Consider the following 21,942-nt stretch of genomic DNA (forward strand, 5'->3'; position numbering starts at 1 on the left):
ATCCTGTGGGTGACATCTGTTTTGCAACTGTCCTTCCTCGAACCCCAGAACCTGGGCTTCAGTCCCCCAATGGGGTGACAGCGTCACAACCTACGGGGCACCCAGCCCCTGTCTTGTACTGCCACACCAGTGCACGGTGCTCAATCTCAGCCCTGCCCCACACTGGCCGGGCTCCCAGGGCCACCACCTCTCGGAGCTGTGGTCCACGGTGTTCACGTCGTCCTCAGAGACCCTGAACTCGCTGATCCGGATCCACTCCTCGAAGCCGACCCCCACGGAGTAGTAGACGTAGAGCCTGCCGTTGTGCCGGAAGCGGGGGTGGAAGGCGAGGCACAGGAAGCCCCGCTCGTCGCCCTCCCAGGGCGAGGTGAGCACCGCCCGGCTGATGTTGAGGAAGGGCCTCTCCAGCCGTGAGCGGTCCGGCAGGTAGGTCCACACCAGCCCCACCTGCTCGGCCACGAAGAAGCGGTGGGTGCCGTCCCGCGCATGGACCATGGCCACGGGGTTGCGCAGCCCATTGGCCACCTCCTCCAGGCAGAGCTGCAGGCAGCCCTTGGCGTCGGCCACCACCCGGCCCAGGTTCGAGTTCAGGTTCTCGTTGACCAGCAGGCGCGGGAAGCAGTAGTCGGCGTCGTCCAGGGACAGGTAGCGGCAGAACTTGGCACGGTTGCCCTCCAGCGCCCAGAGCTCACGGTCAGGCGAGAGGTGGCGGATCAGGCCCCGGCACGTCTGCCACATGTCCAGACAGTAGTCCTCGCACAGTCCCGGCACCGTCCTCAGCGGTGTGGACGGGTCCTCGGCGTCGTAGAGGTGGGCCGCGTAGGGCGAGCATTCCTGTGGAGACAGGGGCGGCTCAGAGGTGCTTTGTGAGGGCCCTCGGCAGCCGTGTGACCTCCGGCGGGTCACCGCATCTCCCAGGGCCTCAGGCTGCTGATCTGTAAAATAGGGACAACATTTCATCTCTAGCCTGTCTATTACCCCAGTTAGTCTCAACTACGGCAGCAACACTGCCCATGAGTTTCTGATCCAAGTATCTCCTTGCCCTTCATTCTTTTTCATTTGCCTTGATGCTTCTGTTAGAACAAAAACACAACTACTATTACTACAGATTCCCTGGGTGGTGCAACCAAAGCGTTGGAGGTTCAAGTCCACCCAGAGGGGCCTTGGAAGAAAGGTCTGGAGATCAACTTCCCAAAATATCAGCCATTTAGAACCCTGTGGAGCACAGTTCTACTCTGACACACATGGGGTTGCCATGAGTTGCAGTCAGCTTGATGGCAGCTGGTTTGGTTTTCGTTTTACCACCAACCACCACCACCAACCACCACCACCAGCCACCACAACCACCACTCTGAAGCACCTACTGTGTGCCCAGAAGGGTGTGGGGCACTTTATATACATTTTCTTCTTTGACAGGATGCCCCACCCCCATCTCTGCAGGATTTGTTCCTTTACTTCATTTAGCTGTCAAGGATCACTTCCTCATCAGCTTAAAAAAAAAAAAAATACTATTACCTGACATTATCCAAACCAAAAAACCCGCTGCCGTTGAGTCAATTCTGACTCATAGCAACCCTGTAGGACAGAGTAGAACTGCCCCATAGGGTTTCCAAGGAGTGACTGGTGAACAGGAACTGCTGACCTTGTGGTTAGCAGCCTGAGCTCTTAACCCTTGCATTAACCTGACATTACAGTAAATATGAATTTGTTTATTTTCTATCTTCTCAGAGTATAAAGTCTAAAAAAAAAAAAAGTCTAAGAGGGCAGGAATTCTTCCCTGTCTTGTTCACTGCTGCTACCCCAGGGCCTAAGACATTTTCAGGAGCCCTGGTGGCACAGTGGTTAAGTGCTCGGCTGCTAACCTAAAGGTCAGCAGTTCAAGCCTACCAGCTGTTCCATGGGAGAAAGATGTGGCATTCTGCTTCCGTAAAGGTTACAGCCTTGGAAACCCTATGGGGCAGTTCTACTCTGCCCTATGGGGTCGCTAGGAGTTGAAACTGACTCAACAGCAGTGGGTTTGGTTTGGTTTATGACAATTTCCAGCATACAATAGGCCAAAAGCAGACATTTAAAGAGCCTTTACACGAACAGATATATGCACACCCATGTTTATTGCAGCACTGTTTACAATAGCAAAAAGCTGGAAGCAACCAAGGTGCCCAGCAACGGATGAATGGTTAAATAAATTATGGTATATTCACTCAAAATAAAAACCAAGAAAAACGTAACAACTCAGCAAACATAAAGTCAAATACTATGAAAATGAGGAACACACAAGTTACAAAGAAAAACGTCTCAGCACAAAAAAGTAAGTGGAAAAATGAAATTGTCAACAACACACATAAAAAGGCATCAAAATGACAGCACTGAACACATACTTATCTATAATTATGCTGAATGTAAATGGACTAAACGCACCAATAAAGAGACAGAGAGTCTCAGACTGGATAAAGAAACACGACCCGTCTATATGCTGCCTACAAGAGACACAGCTTAGACTTAGACACGAACAAACTAAAACTCAAAGGATGGAAAAAAATATATCGAGCAAACAATAAGCAAAAAAGAGCAGGAGTAGCAATACTAATTTCTGACAAAATAGACTTCAAAGTTAAATCCATCACAAAGGATAAAGAAGGACACTACATAATGATTAAAGGGACAATTGACCAGGAAGATATAACCATATTAAATATTTATGTACCCAATGACAGGGCTGCAAGATACATAAAACAAATTTTAACAGAACTGAAAAGTGAGATAGACACCTCCACAATTATAGTAGGAGACTTCAACACACCACTTTCGGAGAAGGACAGGACATCCAGTAAGAAGCTCAATAGAGACACGGAAGACCTAATTACTACAATCAACCAACTTGACCTCATTGACTTATACAGAACTCTCCCCCAACTGCTGCAAAGTATACTTTTTTTTCTAGCGCACATGGAACATTCTCTAGAATAGACCACATATTAGGTCATAAAACAAACCTTTGCAGAATCCAAAACATCGAAATATTACAAAGCATCTTCTCAGACCACAAGGACATAAAAGTGGAAAGCAATAACAGAAAAATTAAGGAAAAGAAATCAAACACTTGGAAACTGAACAATACCCTGCTGAAAAAAGACTGGGTTATAGAAGACATTAAGGAGGGAATAAAGAAATTCATAGAATGCAAGGACAATGAAAATACTTCCTATCAAAACCTCTGGGACACAGCAAAAGCAGTGCTCAGAGGTCAATTTATATCGATAAATGCACACATACAAAAAGAAGAAAGCCAGAATCAGAGAACTGTCCCTACAACTTGAACAAATAGAAAGTGAGCAACAAAAGAACCCATCAGGCACCAGAAGAAAACAAATAATAAAAATTAGAGCTGAACTAAATGAATTAGAGAACAGAAAAACAATTGAAAGAATTAACAAAGCCAAAAGCTGGTTCTTTGAAAAAATTAACAAAATTATAAACCATTGGCCAGACTGACTAAAGAAATACAGGAAAGGAAACAAATAACCCGAATAAGAAACGAGATGGGCCACATCACAACAGACCCAACTGAAATTAAAGGAATCGTATCAGATTATTACAAAAAATTGTACTCTAACAAATTTGCAAACCTAGAAGAAATGGATGAATTCCTGGAAAAACACTACCTACCTAAACTAACACAATCAGAAGTAGAACAACTAAATAGACCCATAACAAAAAAAAGAGATTGAAACGGTAATCAAAAAACTCCCAACAAAAAAAAGCCCTGGCCCGGATGGCTTTACTGCAGAGTTCTACCAAACTTTCAGAGAAGAGTTAACACCACTACTACTAAAGGTATTTCAAAGCATAGAAAATGACGAAATACTGCCTAACTCATTCTATGAAGCCACCATATCCCTGATACCAAAATCAGGTAAAGACATCACAAAAAAAGAAAATTACACACCTATATCCCTCATGAACATAGATGCAAAAATTCTAAACAAAATTCTAGCCAATAGAATTCAGCAACATATCAAAAAAATAATCCACCACGACCAAGAGGGATTTATACCAGGTATGCAAGGCTGGCTTAATATTAGAAAAACCATTAATGTAATCCACCATATAAATAAAACAAAAGACAAAAACCACATGATCTTATCAATTGATGCAGAAAAGGCATTTGACAAAGTCCAACACCCATTTATGATAAACTCTCAGCAAAATAGGAAGTGAAGGAAAATTCCTCAACACAATAAAGGGCTAATTAAAAAAAAATTTTTTTTTTTTATATAAAGCCAACAGCCAACATCACTCTAAATGGAGAGAGCCTGAAAGCATTTCCCTTGAGAACGGGAACCAGACAAGCATGCCCTTTATCACCACTCTTATTCAACATTATGCTAGAGGTCCTAGCCAGAGCAATTAGGCTAGATAAAGAAATAAAGGGCATCCAGATTGGCAAGGAGGTAGTAAAATTATCTCTATTTGCAGATAACATGATCTTATACACAGAAAACCCTAAGGAATCCTCCAGAAAACTACTGAAACTAATAGAAGAGTTTGGCAGAGTCTCAGGTTATAAGATAAACATACAAAAATCACTTGGATTCCTCTACCTCAACAAAAAGAACATCGAAGAGGAAATAACCAAATCAATACCATTCACAGTAGCCCCCAAGAAGATAAAATACTTAGGAATAAATCTTACCAAGGATGTAAAAGACCTATACAAAGAAAACTACAAAGTACTACTACAAGAAACTAAAAAGGACCTACTTAAGTGGAAAATCATACCTTGCTCATGGATAGGAAGACTTAACATAGTAAAAATGTCTATTCTACCAAAAGCCATCTACACATACAATGCACTTCCGATCCAAATTCCAATGACATTTTTTAATGTGATGGAGAAACAAATCACCAACTTCATATGGAAGGGAAAGAAGCCTCGGATAAATAAAGCATTACTGAAAAAGAAGAACAAAGTGGGAGGCCTCACTCTACCTGATTTTAGAACATATTATACAGCCACAGTAGTCAAAACAGCCTGGTACTGGTACAACAACAGGCACATAGACCAATGGAACAGAATTGAGAACCCAGATATAAATCCATCCATATATGAGCAGCTGATATTTAACAAAGGCCCAGTGTCAGTTAATTGGGGAAAAGATAGTCTTTTTAACAAATGGTGCTGGCATAACTGGATATCCATTTGCAAAAAAATGAAACATGACCCATACCTCACACCATGCACAAAAACTAACTCCAAGTGGATCAAAGACCTAAACATAAAGACTAAAACGATAAAGATCATGGAAGAAAAAATAGGGACAACGTTAGTAGCCCTAATACAAGGCATAAACAGAATACAAAACATTACCAGAAATGACGCAGAGAAACCAGATAACTGGGAGCTCCTAAAAATCAAACACCTATGCTCATCTAAACACTTCACCAAAAGAGTAAAAAGACCATCTACAGACTGGGAAAGATTGACATCTCCGACCAGTGCCTGATTTCTAAAATCTATATGATTCTGTTAAAACTCAACCACAAAAAGACAAACAACCCAATCAAGAAGTGGGCAAAGGATATGAACATACTCTTCACTAAAGAAGATATTCAGGCAGCTAACAGATACATGAGAAAATGCTCTCGATCATTATTCATTAGAGAAATGCAAATTAAAACTACGATGAGATTCCATCTCACTCCAACAAGGCTGGCATTAATCCAAAAAACACAAAATAATAAATGTTGGAGAGGCTGCGGAGAGATTGGAACTCTTATACACTGCTGGTGGGAATGTAAAATGGTACAACCACTTTGGAAATCTATCTGGCGTTTTCTTAAAAAGTTAGAAATAGAACTACCATACAACCCGGAAATCCCACTCCTAGGAATATACCCTAGAGAAATAAGAGCCTTTACATGAACAGATATATGCACACCTATGTTTACTGCAGCTCTGTTTACAATAGCAAAAAGCTGGAAGCAACCAAGGTGTCCATCAACAGATGAATGGTTAAATAAATTGTGGTATATTCACACAATGGAATACAACGCATCGATAAAGAACAGTGAGGAATCTGTGAAACATTTCATAACATGGAGGAACCTGGAAGGCATTATGCTGAGTGAAATTAGTCAGAGGCAAAAGGACAAATATTGTATAAGACCACTATTATAAGATCTTGAGAAATAGTATAAACTGAGAAGAGCACATCCTTTTGTGGTTACGAGAGAGGGGAGGGAGGGAAGGTGGGAGAGGGTTATTTACTGATTAGTTAGTAGATAAGAACTACTTTAGGTGAAGGGAAGGACAATACTCAATACACGGAAGGTCAGCTCAACTGGACTAGACCAAAAGCAAAGAAGTTTCCGGGATAAACTGAATGCTTCGAAGGTCAGCGGAGCAAGGGCGGGGCTTTGGGGACTATGGCTTAAGGGGACTTCTAAGTCAATTGGCAAAATAAATTCTATTATGAAAACATTCTGCATCCCACTTTGAAATGTGGCGTCTGGGGTCTTAAATGCAAACAAGCGGCCATCCAAGATGCATCAATTGGTCTCAACCCACCTGGATCAAAGGAGAATGAAGAACACCAAGGTCACACGATAACTATGAGCCCAAGAGACAGAAAGGGCCACAGGAACCAGAGACTTACATCATCCTGAGACCAGAAGAACTAGATGGTGCCTGGCCACAACCGATGACTGCCCTGACAGGGAGCACAACAGAGAACCCCTGAGGGAGCAGGAGAATAGTGGGAGGCAGACCCCAAATTCTCATAAAAAGACCAGACTTAATGGTCTGACTGAGACTAGAAGAATCCTGGCGGTCATGGCCTCCAAACCTTCTGTTGGCCCAGGACAGGAACCATTCCCGAAGACAACTCATCAGACATGGAAGTGACTGGACAATGGGTTGGAGAGAGATGGTGATGAAGAGTGAGCTACTTGTATCAGGTGGACACTTGAGACTGTGTTGGCATCTCCTGTCTGGAGGGGAGATGGGAGGGTAGAGAGGGTTAGAAACCGGCAAACCGGTCACGAAAGGAGAGACTGGAAGGAGGGAGTGGGCTGACTCATTAGGGGGAGAGTAAATGGGAGTATGTAGTAAGGTGTATATAAGCTTATATGTGACAGACTGACTTGTAAACTTTCACTTAAAGCACAATAAAACTTATTTTAAAAAAAATTACAGCCTGGAGGGGGGAATGTGTATCAACTTGGTTAAGCCATGATGCCCAGTATTGTGTGGTTGTCCTCCATTTTGTGACTGTAATTTTATGTTGAGAGGATTAGGGTGGGATTGTAATACCACCCTTACTCAGATCACCACCCTGATCCAAGGTAAAGGGGGTTTCCCTGGGGCGTGGCCTGTAAAACATTAAAGAAACACTTCCAGATACACTCAAACATCTTTAACACAATAATACAGTAATATAATGTTTTGATGCATGTTGCAAGGTAGCAGCCGTTTGTTACTACGAACCGTTGTTTTTAATATAGTAGGCTTTCCGGGGCTTGGTTCATAACTACGGGTTGTAAGTCAGACGTTCATAACCCAGGGACTGCCTGTAATATATAATGTTCTCCTGACTAGTCCTTAGTGGTGGACAGCCCAAGCAGGGGCACCCAGGCACGCCCCCACCTGGCTGTGGCCCCGCTGTACTGTCTGCTCCACCTCCTGCCCCACAGTTCATTTCCTGACACTCCACCCAGCTCATACCTCTGAGCCTTAGCACATGCTGTTCCCTTTGCGGGGCCGCCCTTCCCTCTTCTCTTCTCTGGCTGGCAGAATTCTGTCCAGGGCCATTGTTAGCAATAGTAATAACGATAACAACGGTTTCTGGGTATATGGGCAACCTGTGGGCCAGGCACACTGCTAGGTACTCCATGGGAATCCATGCTTCCTCCTCAAGGCAGCTGCACCAGGGAGGTATGCTATCATTCCCATTGTACAGATGAGGAAGCTGAGGCTCTGAAAAGGCAGCCATCCCAGCAAGCTCACACAGCCACAGAGTAGACAGGCTGCCTGACTCCAATGGCTGCCTCCTAACCACCTGCCCCCAAGGCCCAGCTAAGCCCCCTTGTGGAGGCACCTTCCCTGTACTCCAAGCCAAAAACAACCCAAACCAGTTTCCCTCCAGTCAGTTCTGACTCATGTCAGCCCCATGAGTACAGAGTAGAACTATTCTTCACAGGGTTTTCATGGCTGTGACCTTTCAAAAACAGATCTCCGAGACCGTCTTCTGAGGCGTCTCCAGCTGAGTTCCACACATTTAACAATTTATACCACCCGGGGACTCCTCCCTGCACCTGACCCCAGCACAGAGCTCCCCAGGCTCTGTAAGGACCTCCTCCCTTAGTAGCACTGTCGTTATTTCCGTCTGTGTCTGACGCCCCGCCTCCACCGCGAGCTCACCAGGGAAAGGCCAGGCTGATTCAACTCTAGGCCCCAGGAGGCCTGGGGGGACGCTCCTGCCGCAGTAGGGGGTGCTGATAGCTGACGCCCCCCTCACAGGCAGGCCAGGCCAGGCCAGCTCCCATGGGGGGCCCGTGGGCAGCAAGCCCTCCCAGTCTGTGTTTTCAGGTTCCGGGCCAGTGGCCGCTCGCTCCCATTACACAATGGCAGCTTCAGGTCACACCACGGCCTGGGTTCCTGGCCCCTCTGTTGTTGCTGTGGGACCAAGTCCCACGGGACCAGCCGAGGGCCACTACGTGTGTGTGGGTGCTGGAGGTCTCTGGCCAGTCACTGCCCTAGACCAAATGGGAAACCATGCTTCGCCTCCTCCACTCAGCTTGATGGGCCTGACAGCCAGGCCTGGGACCTCTGTGTGGAGCCTTCTGCTGCCACAGTCCCCAGAGCGGCCTGGGTGGCCCGGGGAGGAACTGAGTGCACACACGCCTCATCTGATCTTTGCAAGGTCGGGCCATTGCAAGCAAAGGCTTAAAGAAGGCATAATGCCAAAAACGGGGGGCTCAACCCCAGGCCTCCTGATGCCCAGGCCGGTGCTGTCCTGAGGAGTCGGTGACATTTCAGTCAACATGTGTCAACAGGTGCCAGACACCAACCTTGGTGCTGAGACATGGGAAGCAGAGCAGACGCCTGGAAGCCAATCCAGAGCCTCCACTTGCCAAAGCCCAGCCTGAAATGCAGAGGGAGCGAGGAGAGCCCCAGAGCCAGGCTGGAGGTCTCAGCGTCACGCACCATGCCCCAGTGTCCCTCGGTCCCTAACCCCTGGCCTGTGTACTCTCACACACAGTTTCAAACCTGGTGTCCAGCCAGGGCTGTCCAGAAGCAGGAAATGACCAGAGGGTGCATGACTGCTGTTGGCAGGAAGGACACTTAGCAACTGGGCCTCGCAGCGGTCAGAGAGGCAGTGGCCGAAAACCATGGGGACCCAGCATTGCACTGCCCAGCTTCAGGGCCAGTCAAGGCAGAGGCCAGAAGCCTTGCCCACCTGTCTGCCACAGGGTGCCCCTATGCAGTCACAGACACCCATGACTCATGGTCCCAAGTTCTGAAGGCTTCTGTCTCCACCACCCATTCTTCAGGAAGCCATGTCCTTCCAGCCAGATGCTCTACCACCTCACCCACTTCTGCATCTGCCAAACTCCTATTTATGACTCAAAGCCCAACTCAAAAGCCTACTCTTGCTTCTTCATCCTCCCGGGGTGCTGACTCCTCCCAGGGCCCTCGCAGGTGCTCCCACAGGCTCTGTCCGTGTATCGGATACAACATCCACCAAATCGTAGTGAATCGCATAGCTTTCGGGGTGAGCGATCTATTTCTGCTCACCTTACCCATTGCCAGAGGTGGCTGGGCTGGCCTGCTTGGCTAGGACTGAATTATAGGTTTGCTTGTCTGTCTACCCCACACTGTGAGACTCTCCAGGGCACACAGTGGGGCTTCAAGAAGGGAAACAGTATGGCAAACCGATTGAGGGAAGGGCTTTGGAATCAGAGAGTCCACCATTGCTCTGTGACCTGGGGCAAGTTTCTTAACCTGTCTGTGTCTGCGTCCCCATCTGTACACAGAAAAAAGAATTCCACCCTCATCGTGTGGTTGGGAGGAGTACATAGAGATCATACATGAGTTTGTGTGGTGAATGTTCAAATATGGCCCACCTCAATGTTCCCCTCCCCCAGGGATCCTCCCCTGACTTCTGCGATGTGACAGTGCCCACACAGTGGTCTGTGGCCCTCGGGCAGCTTTCGCACATCCCATGAGCATCTGCATGAGCCTGTCTCCTGAGCTAAACACCGGAACTTTTGAGGCTGGGCCAGCACCCAGCATGGGACAGCCCCCTAACAGGGTCCTAGGAAATGTCTGAGAATACTGGAAGCTGCAGAGTGCACGGGGCACAGGTTTCCATCTGAAATCACGTTTTGGTGACTTCAGGTACTTAGCCGGGAACCTCCGATACACGAGAATTAGTTATGTGGGATGGCTCTCACCCACCCCACTGCCGGCCTGGGCGCCCAGTGTCACCAGGCAGCACAGGCATCAGCCGGATGTGGGCAAAGGCCCAGGAAAGAATCTGAAGGGGCCAGGAGGGACAGCTGCCCTGTGGGCTAAGGAGCCAGCCTGGGCATCTGGAGGAGGGCTGTGGGTGTCAGATATGGGGGGGGAGGGGGAGTCCTAGAGGAAGGCTGTGGGTGTTAGATGTGTGGGGGGGGTGAACCCTAGGAGGGCTGTGGGTGTCAGATGTGGGGGCAGAGTGCTAGGAAGGCTGTGGGTGTCAGATGTGGGGGGGTCCCAGGAGGGCTGTGGGTGTGGACATCTGTTTATGTCTCTCCTGTCCCAAGGCAGATGTGAATGCCATCATTGACTGAAACCTGTAAATAAGACTACCAGCCACCACCCCAGTGGAAATAGGGGATGCTGGAACCAGACACAGCCTTGGCTCTGGCAGCAAGCAGAGTCCTCCTCCAGCCCTCTCCTGGCCCTCCCGCAAGGCCCCGCCAGGGACACCACGATCCAGCCTCTGCTGCCCTCCCCAAGCTCACTCCAGACATGAGGTCACCCCAAGTGCCTCTGCTGGTCACCTAAGCCAGGGGTCCTGGGAAGGTTCCCGAGAAAGGGGAGGAACCTCCACAAGGGGCCATCTCAGGACTGACCCTTCCCTCCCTCCTCTGACCTGTCCCCTTACAGGAGCTGGAGCTGCCGAGCCTGACACATAGGAAGCGTGAAATTAACAAATGGGGAGTGGATGCAGGATCCTGCCGTGTGACCGGGGAGGCCAGAGGACCTGGTCTCGGGAGCCCCCTGGACAGAGAGGGAGGTGGTTGCTGGGTCAGACTACTCTGGCCCCTCAGATGCACAGCACGGGGGCTCAGTACAGTCCACCAACCTCCTGTGCTGCCCTTTGCATTCTGGAGCTCTCCATGACCCCTGTCCTAGCCACCCCCAGGCCCCCTTTTAAAATTGTAGTAAAAATATATATAACGAAAACATTTGCCATTTCAACCTTTTTTATGTGTACAATTCAGTGGCGTTAACCACGTTCATCGTGTTGTGCAACCATGACCACTATCTGTTTCCAGAATTTTCTGTCACCCTTCACAGAGGCTTCAGGGACTCTGAAGCAATGACTCCCCCTTTCTCCCTCCCACCCACCCCCGGTGACCACTAATAAGCTTTGATCTCTTTACATTCACCTATTCTAGATATTTCAAGTTAGTGGGAGCATGGAATATTTGCCCTTCTGTGTCTGACTCCTTTCACTCAGGGCCTATCCACGTGGCATTCATGAGAACTTCATTTCTCTTTATGGCTGGACCACACTTTGTCACTCCCAGACCCTGTTATTTCCCACCCAGACACCCTGCTCCCACCAGTAATGAGTGTGGCCCAAGTCCTCACCTCGGCCACCCTTGGGCTGTGTGACCCTGGGCAAGTCCCTGGTTCTCTCTGGACCTTCTCTGGGGGAAGCGAGTGCAGCCAAGGAGGTGTTGGAGAAACTCAACCCAAACGCCACCTGAGCTGCTACTATGTGTCACTTAATATGCATAGCAGCCCTGGGGGGCGGTTAAGGTTGTCCCCATTTTATAGGTGATGTCACTGGCGTGCAGGGGAGCCAGGTGACATGTCCAGGATCATGCGGCCAGGAAGTGGCAAAGCCAGGATCAAACCCCAGTACAAGTGACTCCAAGTCAGCCCCTTGCCTCTCCCCCACACCCCCTTCCCTGGGCGATCGGAAGGCTGGGACCCTGTGCTGGCCCCTCAGGACACCTCTCACAGCCCAGATGCTGGGTGAAGGGCCAGTCTCAGGGGTTCCCCGCCTCTGAGGTCCCCATCTCTACATTCAGCCAAGCAGCATTAACCCACCCCAGGATCTAGTCATTTACTGGCAAATCAGACCACAAGTTGGCATGGGCAGAAGGGGACCCACCCTCAGCTGGAGATGAGGCCTGGAGGTTTCTCCAAAGAGGTGTCACTGGAGCTGGCCTTGAGGCGGGAGAGATCCTCTGCCAGGTGGGGGCACCATCCAGGACGCCGACACAGTATCAACAGAGGTGGCCACGAGCGCCAAGGCATGGGCTCACCCAGGGTCTGAGGAACTGCGTCAAGGTCTGGCTGGAGGATGGGACCCCCATGGGGCAGTGTTCCCCCGCCCTAGTCCCACGCCCGTCCCCCACTAACTCAAGTCCGGACCTCTGACCACGCCCTCGGCAGAGCCCACTGCTCATCTTGGTCCCCGCCCCGCGGGGCCCGACCGAGGCTGGAGTGCCAGCCGGGCGCCCGGCCACACCCGCACGCAGCGTCCCCGCGCGCCCTCTCACCTGGCACAGCAGGTCGAGTGCGTAGCCGGCGCACGCAGCCCACACGGCGGCATCCAAGCTGGCCGCGAGGGCCCCGAAGCGGCGGGCCAGCACTTCGTCGCGCTCCGCGGCGCAGCAGCCGAAGCCCGAATACTGAGTGCAGAAACGCAGCGGCTGCGGCGGCCGGAAGGGCGGCCTGAAGTCCAGGCACTGCGGGTGCGCGGCGGTCCGGAGCGCGCGCCAGGCCAGCAGCGCCCGCAAAGCCAGCAGCACTCCACCCCCGGCCCGCCGGCCCGCCATGCCGCTGCTCGGCCCGCCCGAGGAGGAGGCGAGGCCTTTGCGCCCGAGCGCCCGCCTCCGTGGAGCTGGAGAGTCCCCTGCTAGGAGGTCCCCTTTGGTCGGGGACACCGGCAGTAGTGAAAAGAGAGGAACGCGGCACCGCCTCTGTTCCAGTTGTTGGGACAGACCCTGCCTCCTGGCGAGGAGCTTTTCCAAAAAAAAAAAAAGCGGCGGTGGCCTATTCCCCAGGAGCCCCAGCTCGCGTAGGGTGTTTCCCGTTTTCTCCTGGGGCCCTGCCTCCTCCCCAGCGCTGTCTAGCCCGGGAGGCCACGAGCCCCAGGCCGAGGCTTGCACTGCAGGGTTCCAGTCCCATCTCCGACCGTGGGCCAGGCCAGGGAGAGGACCATGGAGCCAGGGACAGGGAATTCTCACAGGACCACTTAAAAAAGGGGGTGAGGGGAAAGGGCAGGCAGTGTGGCCCCAGGGCTCAAAAAGTGAAACCCAGGCCTGGGATGGGAAGAGAAGAGGAGGCACCTCCATAGCCCATCCCTGGCTCTCACCCAGGCACCTTCCCTTTCTCACTTCCTGGGCCAGCAGAGTTCCCTACAGCTGGGACCCACCTGGCCTCCTCTCTCCCACTCCAGAGTAGGGAGCCCTGGTGTGTCTACCTTCTGAGGGTGGGTGGGCATCAGGCTGTCCATGCTTGAGTCCTCACCCCAGCCCCCACCCTTTATCACCCACCAGAGGTATGGGACCATCTTCCACAGCAGCCCCAAACTTCCCCTGCCGCCCACAGGCCACTCTCAACATTGAGCCAGTGTGGTTTTCCTGAAAGGCAAATGCCATCAGGTCCTTTCCCTGCTGAACAGTCCTGGGGTCTCCCAGAGCCTAGAGCAGTGGTTTGCAAACTCTCCTGAGCAGACAACCCACTCTCCCCTCCCCCTCCCCGAAAAAAATCGTTGCCACCCAGTCAATTCCAACTCATAGAGTCCTTATAGGACAGAGCAGAACTGCCCTGTAGGGTTTCAAAGGAGCAGTTGGAGGGTATGAACAGCCATCCTTTTGGTTAGCAGCCAAATGCTTAACCACTGTACCACCTGGGCCCCACTGGTGAGCAGACAAGCCCCCTTGAAATGGGGATTTTGGGGCCCAGAGACTCTGATGGCCTCCCAGGAAAAGCTGATGCAAGAAATTCCAGGACTACTCTTAGAGTGCGCTGGCATGTAACATTCAGAGCAGGCTGGTGTTCAGCTCAGCTCCCACTGTACAATCCCCTCATGTATCCACACACACTGCCTCACCCTCCCTGGAATCTCACAGCACTGAAAACACGCAGGCACTTTCCCAGGTGGGCCTCAGTGCATGCTCCTCCCCAAAATACCCGTCCCCACCTTCTCTGTCTGGCAAACTCTTACTCAACCCTCATGGCCCCAACTCACTCACCCCTCCTCTGCAGGTCTCTTTGGGCTGCCCTGGGGAACCAGGTGTTTGTCTTTACACCCATTCTCATGGCAGGACAGGGGGTGGATTGAATTCTGCAGGGCCATGAGCTCCCAGAAGTGTGTGACCTGAGCAGGTGTGGTGTATCACTTAGGGTTGTATCGGTTAGGGTGTCCATCCAGGAAGACCAAAATGTGTTTGAAACACAAGGGATTTAATGCAGAGAATCAATGGCAAAAAGGCTGAGAAGCCAAACAAGGGCCAGTGAGGCAGCCTTGAGACCTGCAACAGCAGGGGGGTCTACTGCACATAGACCAGGACAAGGGCAGAGCCAGGATCTGAGGACTGCGGGCCCAGGAAGGGCATCTGCAATGGCCGTGTCTTCTCGGCCAGGAACTGGAACAGAGTGATAATAACACTTTAATGCAGGGCCCTGGATGGGTGTACAGGGAGTGACACAGAACCTGGGACACAGGCAGGAGGTTTGGGGACAGCCTTGTCAGTGCCCAGTGTCATTCTTAAAGGAGTTTCTGGAGGAGATAGGCAGGCAAACCTCTTACCCTTCCCCTCTACACCCACCATACCACCTCCCCCAGTCCAGCCAGGCACCCAGGCACAATCAGAGACCAGCTTCTTGATGTCATGCTGAACCCCCTCCCCCACCCCAGTAAAAAGCCTCCCAGAGCTTTGTGCATTTTTTCATTCAACAAATGTTTATTAAACAGCTACTGGGCAGTAGGCTCAATGCATATCATCTCCACCTGATGTTTCCACAGGTTTGTGGAAGTTGTGCTGGCTGATCTGATCTGAGAAAAGGCCTGCTTCCTGAAGTCAAGGGGAGAGAGACTTGGGGAGACCCAGAGCCCATCTTCTTGGTGGCTCCACCATCCCAGGGTCTCCCGCCTCTCCCATCTTTCTGGTTCTTGGCAGCATGGGGATCACCATCTTTCTGCTGGGTCCTTTCCAGCCACATTTCTGTGGTCAGAGCTGGGAGGGGGCACTCTGCGCATTCCCATACATTCTGTGTCTGGTCTTTGCCAGCCCATCCCTCCCTGGACCATACTTACATCTCCCCTTCTCTGCCGGGTTGGCCTTTGTCCAGTGGCTTTACAGCCTCATTAGTCCTAGCTCACAGCATGACCTGCAGGGGCTTAAGTTCTGTATCCATCAATACACCTGTTCTCAGTTTTTACATCCTAAGAAGGCCACTGTAGCCAAAATTCCAGAGTTTTAAAAACAGGTCTGCAAGTCTAAGCTCCCCCCTTCTGCCATCTCACTCCATTACACAGGTGAGAAAACAGGTCCAGAGTGGGTCAGGAATCTGCCCAGTGTGACACAGCCTTCGATAGGCTCATCAGTAGACTGAACTTCAACAAGGAAAGAATCAGTGAGTTTAAACATACGTCGATAGCAACTTCCCAAACTAAAATGCAATGAAAGAAACAGAACAAAACACCAAAAACTACAGGACGATTTCAAAATATATAACATATGCATAACTGGAATACCAGAAGAAGAGAGAGAGGAACAGAAGAAATATTTGAAGTGATAATGGCTGAGAATTTTTCAAAATTAATGACAAACACCAAACCACAGATCTAGGAATCTTAGAACATCAAGCAGGATAAATAAAAAAAAAAATCTTCACCAAGGCATACCATACTCAAACTGCAGAATGCCAAAGACAAAGAGAAAATCTTCAAGGAGAGGAGGGAAAAACAAAAAAAAAGTTACATATAGAGGAAGAAGGATAAGAATTAGAGAGAACTTCTCATTAGAAACCATGCAAGCAAGAAGAAAGTTGGAGTGAAATAGAGAGTGCTGTGGGGGGACAGTTTGTGTCAGAGTTGGTGAAGATGGTGGAGAAAGGAGGCGTATCTGACCTCTGCCTCATAGGAATCAGCCTTGGGCTGTTGATCTTGATTCTTCTTCCCCATTGAGAAGTTAGAGGAGGTCAGGCACTCTGCCCCCATGACATTTTAACAAAAAGTGAAATTCCTGTCTTTTTAACAACCTTTTGCTTTCTTCATGTATGATATCCTTCATGTCATCCAATAACTCTTCTGATATTTGGTCATTAGTGTTCAATGCATCAAATCTATTCTTGAGATGGTCTCTAAATTCAGGTGGGATGTACTCGAGGTTACACTTTGGCTCTCGTGGAATTGTTTTAATTTTCTTCAGCTTCAACTTGAACTTAAATAGTAGCAATTGATGGTTTGTTCTGCAGTCAGCCCCTGGCTCTGTTCTGACTGATGATGTCGAGCTTCTCCAACATCTCTTTCCACAGATGTAGTCCATTTGATTCCTGTGTATTCCATTTGGTGAGGTCCACATGTATAGTTGTTGCTTATGTTGTTGAAAAAAAAGTATGTCTGTATGTCCAATAAATATGTCATTGGCCTTGCAAAATCCTATCTTGAAATCTCCAGTGTCATTCCTATCACTGCAGTGTGATGAATTTGCTTTTATATGGCCTTTCTCCCCATGGTCTTGCGACTCCTACAAAATGATTGGGTGGGGCTATGCAAATAAGGTGTTTGTGGCCCACGAAGGGATTGGACAGCTTGCTAATAATGCAAATAAGATGCATGGAACCCCTGTGGGGGTGGGACTATGCAAATAAAGTGTATGGAACCCTGATGAGGGAATAGGTAAGTTTTGCCATCTCACTAGGCTTAGAAGAGAGCAAATCCCAGAGTAGAGGGGCAACCTCACTACCATCAAGAAAGAAGAGATGAGAGTGAAGCACATCTTTTGGACCCAGCGCCCCTGAGCTGAGAACCTCCTAGACCCAGGAGGCAGAGAGAGAGAAAGAGCTGTAACACCAGAGATGGTAGAAGACGGTGAGAAATAGTAGCAGAGAAATGGTGGCAGCAGAATCAGGAGACCAGCATGAGATGGTGCAGTGGGCTTCCTGGTCCACGGAGCAAGGTGGCTACAGTGGGTGTGCCAACCTCCAGGGTGAGAAAGCTGAGCGCATTTGGACAAGAGGCTTGCTGGTGGAGTGGGGTGCCTCTGGGAACTTATCGGTGAAGCTAAACACTTTTGTGACACGTGCCCAAGCAGGGCAGAGGCCAGGCCTGGGTGGGGCTGAGGGCCAATAAGGAGGTCTGTCCTGAGGGGTCTAAGAGGAGCCTGTCTTTAGGAGACTGAGAGAAGGCCTGAACAGCTGAGAGTTGCTGAGACAGCTGCCCTGCACTGAAGGAGGGAGACTTTACCTACATGCTTCCTGATCCTGATCCTGGGTTGTAACTTGTTACTTCCTTAATAAACCCCATAATTGTGAATATTGTCTATGAGTATGTCTGTGCGGCCATTGCAACAAATTTTTGAACCCAGAGAGAAAGAGTGTCATGGGAGGGGTGGCTGGTGTCAGAATTTGTAAGAAGGTTGGAGAGAGCAAGTATGCCTGACCTCCACCTCATGGGAATCAGCCCTAGGCTGATGCTGATGACTCTCTCCCCTTGTGATGTTGGACGAGGTCAGATGATGCCCTCATGGCATTTTTACAGTCACCAAGGCCACATTTTCCAGATACTGACCCTTCTTTGTTTCCAACTTTTGCATTCCAATCACCTGTAATTATCAATGTATCTTCACTGCATGTTTGATCAATTTCAGACTACAGAAGTTGGTAAAAATCTTCAATTTCTTCAAGCAGAACCTTATATAGACCAAGAGGCAGTTGTCTGAACAGAACAAGGGAATACTGCATGGTTTAAAATCAGGAAAGGCATGCATCAGGGTTGAATCCTTTCCCCATACTTATTTAATCTGTGTGCTGAGCAAATAATCCAAGAAGCTGGGCTATATGAAGAAGAATTCGGCATCAGGATTGCAGGAAGACTCGTTAACAACCTGCAATATGTAAATGACACAACCTTGCTTGCTGAAAATGAAGAGGATTTGAAGCACTTATTGATGAAGATTAAAGGCTAAATTAAAGCCTTCAGTACAGATTACTGAAGAAAACAAAAATCTTCACAACTGGACCAATAAACAGCATCATGATAAACAGAGAAAAGATTAAAGTGTCAAGGATTTTTTTTTTACTGGGATCCACAATCAATCCCAATGGAAGCAGCAGTCAAGAAATCAAATGACATATTGCATTGGGCAAATCTGCTGCAAAAGACCTCTTTAAAGTGTTAAAAAACAAAGATATCACTTTGAGGACTAAAGCCCGCCTGACCCAAGCCATGGTATTTTCAGTCACCTCATATGTATGTGAAAGCTGGACAATGAATGAGGAAGGCTGAAGAAGAATTGACACCTTTGAATTGTGGTGTTGGTGAAGTGCATTGACTATACCGCGGACTGCCAAAAGAACGAACAAATCTGTCTTGGAAGAAGTACAGCCAGAATGGTCCCTAGAAGCAAGGATGGTAAGACTTCATCCCCCTTACCTTGAGCATATTATCAGGAGGAACCAGTCCCTAGAGAAGGACATCATGCTTGATAAAGTAGAGGGTCAGTGAAAAAGAGGAAGACTCAATGAGTTGGACTGACACAGTGGCTGCAACAATGAGCTCAAACATTCAGTGATATAGGCCATATTATAAGCCACAAAATATGCTTTAACTCATTTAAAAGAATAGAAATCACACAAAATATGCTGCCAGACCACAATGGGAATAAACTAGAAGTAAATAAAGATAGCTGGAAAGTCCCCAAATATTTGGAGATTAAACAACACACTTACAAAAAACAAATGAATCAAACAAGAAATCAGGAGAAATTAAAAAATATTTTGAGTGAAATGAAAATGAAAAGTTATTAAATCTGTGGGATGTAGTGCAACCAGTGCTTAAAAGAGAAGTCGATAGCATTAAATGCACATATTAGAAGAAAAGAAAGACCTAAACTCAATAATCTAAGTTTTCATCTTAGGAGACTAGAGAAAGAAGAGCAATTTAAGCCTAGAACAAGGATGAGAAAAGAAATAATAGCAATTTCTGATCAAAAGGGGGAAATGCACAACAGAATTTCAATGTCACTGAATTATACATGTAGAAACTGTTGAACTGGTCTATGTTTTGCTGTGTATATTCTCAACAACAACAACATAAATAAATAAAGCTTAAAAAAGAAAAAATAGCAATTACATAAATCAATGAAATTGTAAACAGGAAAACAATAGAGAAAATCAATAAAACAAAAAATTAGTTCTTTTAAAAGATCAATAAAATTGACAAACTTCCAGCCAGGCTAACCAAGAAAAAAGTAGAGAAGATACAAATTACCAATATCAGAAATGAAAGAGGAGTAAATACTACTGATGCCATGGACTTCAAAAAGGTAATCAAAAAATTGAAAACCTAGAGGAAATGGACAAATTTCTGGAAACACACTACCTACCCAAACTAATGCAACCTGAAGTTGAAAATCTGAACAGATCCATAACAAGAGAAGAGATTGAAAAAGTAATACTACTAATAAAAAAAACTCCAACAACAAAAAAAGCCCTAGCCCAAATGGCTTCACTGAAGAATTCTACCAAACATTCAGAGAAGAGCTGGTGCAGTACTCCTCAAACTATTTCAGAACACAAAAGTGGAAGGGGTACTTCCAAATTCATCCTATGAAGCCAGCGTGACCCTGATACTAAAACCAGGCAGGGACCACAGAAAAGAATTTACAGACCAATATCTCTTATGAATATAGATGCAAAAATTCTCAACAAAATTCTAGCCAGTAGAATTCAGCATCTCAACAAAAAAATAATACACCATGACCAAGTGGAATTCATACCAGGTATGCAAGGATGGTTCAACATTAGAAAACTGACCAACATAATCTACCACATAAGTAAAATAATCACACGATCATCTCAATCAATGCAGAAAAAGCATTTGACAAAGTCCAACACCCATTCCTGATAAACAAAACTCTCAACAAAATAGGTATAGAAGGGAAATTCCTCAATATAATAAAGGGCATCTCTATAAAACCAAGAGCCCTGGTGGTACAGTGGTTAAGTGATATGGCTGCTAACCAAAAGGTCGGCAGTTCATCTCCACCAGCCACTCTTTGGAAATCCTACAGAGCAGTTCTCTGTCCTTTAGTGTCACTATGGGTTGGAATTGATGGCAATGTGTTTGGCTTTGGTGGGTATACAAAACCAACAACCAACATCATTCTTAATGGAGAGAGGCTGAGAACATTCTGCTTGAGAACAGGGACAAGACAAATATGCCCTTTATCACCACTCCTACTTAACATTGTGCTAGGAGTCCAAGCTAGAGCAATAAAGCAAGACAAAGAAATAAAGGGTATTCAAATTGGTAAAGAAGAAGTAAAACTGTCCCTATTTGCAGATCATGCTTGGTAAAGTAAAGGACCAACGAAAAAGAGGAAAACCCTCAACAAGTTGGATTGACACAGTGGTTGCAACAATGAGCTCAACCATAACAACGATTGTGAGTATGGTGCAGGAGTGGGCAGTGTTTCTTTCTGTTGCACATAGGGTCACTGTGAGTCCTAACCAACTCGACAGCACCTAACGACAACAGCAATTTACGTATTGTATTTGTTATCTAGTACTGTTGTAACAGAAATACCATAAGTGGATGGCTTTAACAGAGACAAATTTATTTCTTCACAGTCAGGTAGGCCAAAAATCCAAATTCAGGGTGTAAGCTCCAGGGAAACGCTTTCTCTCTCTGTCGGCCTTCGCATCAATCTTCCCCTGGAGTAGGAGCTTCTTTGAGCAGTGACCCTGGGTCCAAGGGATGCACTGTGTTCCTAGCAATGCTTTCTCGGTAGTATGAGGTCCCTCTTCTCTGCTTGCTTCCCTTTACTTTTATCTTTAGTAAGATAAAAGTTGGTGCAGGTCACACCCAAGGGAAACCATCTTTACATTGAATCACGGATGTGACCTGAGCAAGGGATTTACATTCCACCCTAACCCTCTTTAACCACAGGCGGAGGTTATGATTTATAACACATAAGAAAATCACAAAATTGAGGACAATCACACATTACTGGGAATCATGGCCTAACCAAACTGACACAAATTTTGAGGGGACACAATTCAATCCATAACATGGATGATGTAATATGTATAGAAAACCCAAAAAGACTCTATGAGAAAACTACTGAAAGTAATAGAAAGATTCAGCAGAGTACCAGGATATAAGATAAACATACAAAAATCTGTTGGATTCCTATATACCAATAAAGAGAACTATGAAAAGGAAGTCAAGAAAATAATACCATTTATAATAGACCCTGAAAAATAAAATACTTAGGAATAAAACTAACCTGGGGTGTAAAAGACCTATACAAAGAAAACTATAAAACACTACTGCAAGAAAACAAAAGAGACCAACATAAATGGAAAAACATGCCATGCTTATTGATAGGTAGACTTAACATTGTGAAATTTCAGTTCTACCCAAAGCAATCTACAAATACAATGCAATCCCAATTGAATACCAAAAGCATTTTTTTAATTAA

General features: G+C 47.5%; 1 protein-coding gene across 1 annotated transcript in view; it reads right to left on the bottom strand.

Annotated features, from left to right (window-relative positions):
• HHIPL1 (HHIP like 1) overlaps nt 1-13,136 on the bottom strand; it is a 36,856-nt gene extending 23,720 nt beyond the window's left edge. Inside the window, exons 1-2 of the mRNA XM_064292988.1 lie at nt 12,784-13,136; nt 188-834 (exon numbers count right to left, since the gene is read on the bottom strand). Coding sequence (XP_064149058.1) covers nt 188-834; nt 12,784-13,062 — 926 coding nt within the window. The 5' untranslated portion in view covers nt 13,063-13,136. The remainder of the gene's footprint in view (nt 1-187; nt 835-12,783) is intronic.
• Between the last annotated feature and the right edge of the window lie 8,806 nt (nt 13,137-21,942).

The sequence above is a fragment of the Loxodonta africana genome, chromosome 10, assembly GCF_030014295.1.
Source record: "Loxodonta africana isolate mLoxAfr1 chromosome 10, mLoxAfr1.hap2, whole genome shotgun sequence".
In the NCBI taxonomy this organism is placed as follows: domain Eukaryota; kingdom Metazoa; phylum Chordata; class Mammalia; order Proboscidea; family Elephantidae; genus Loxodonta; species Loxodonta africana.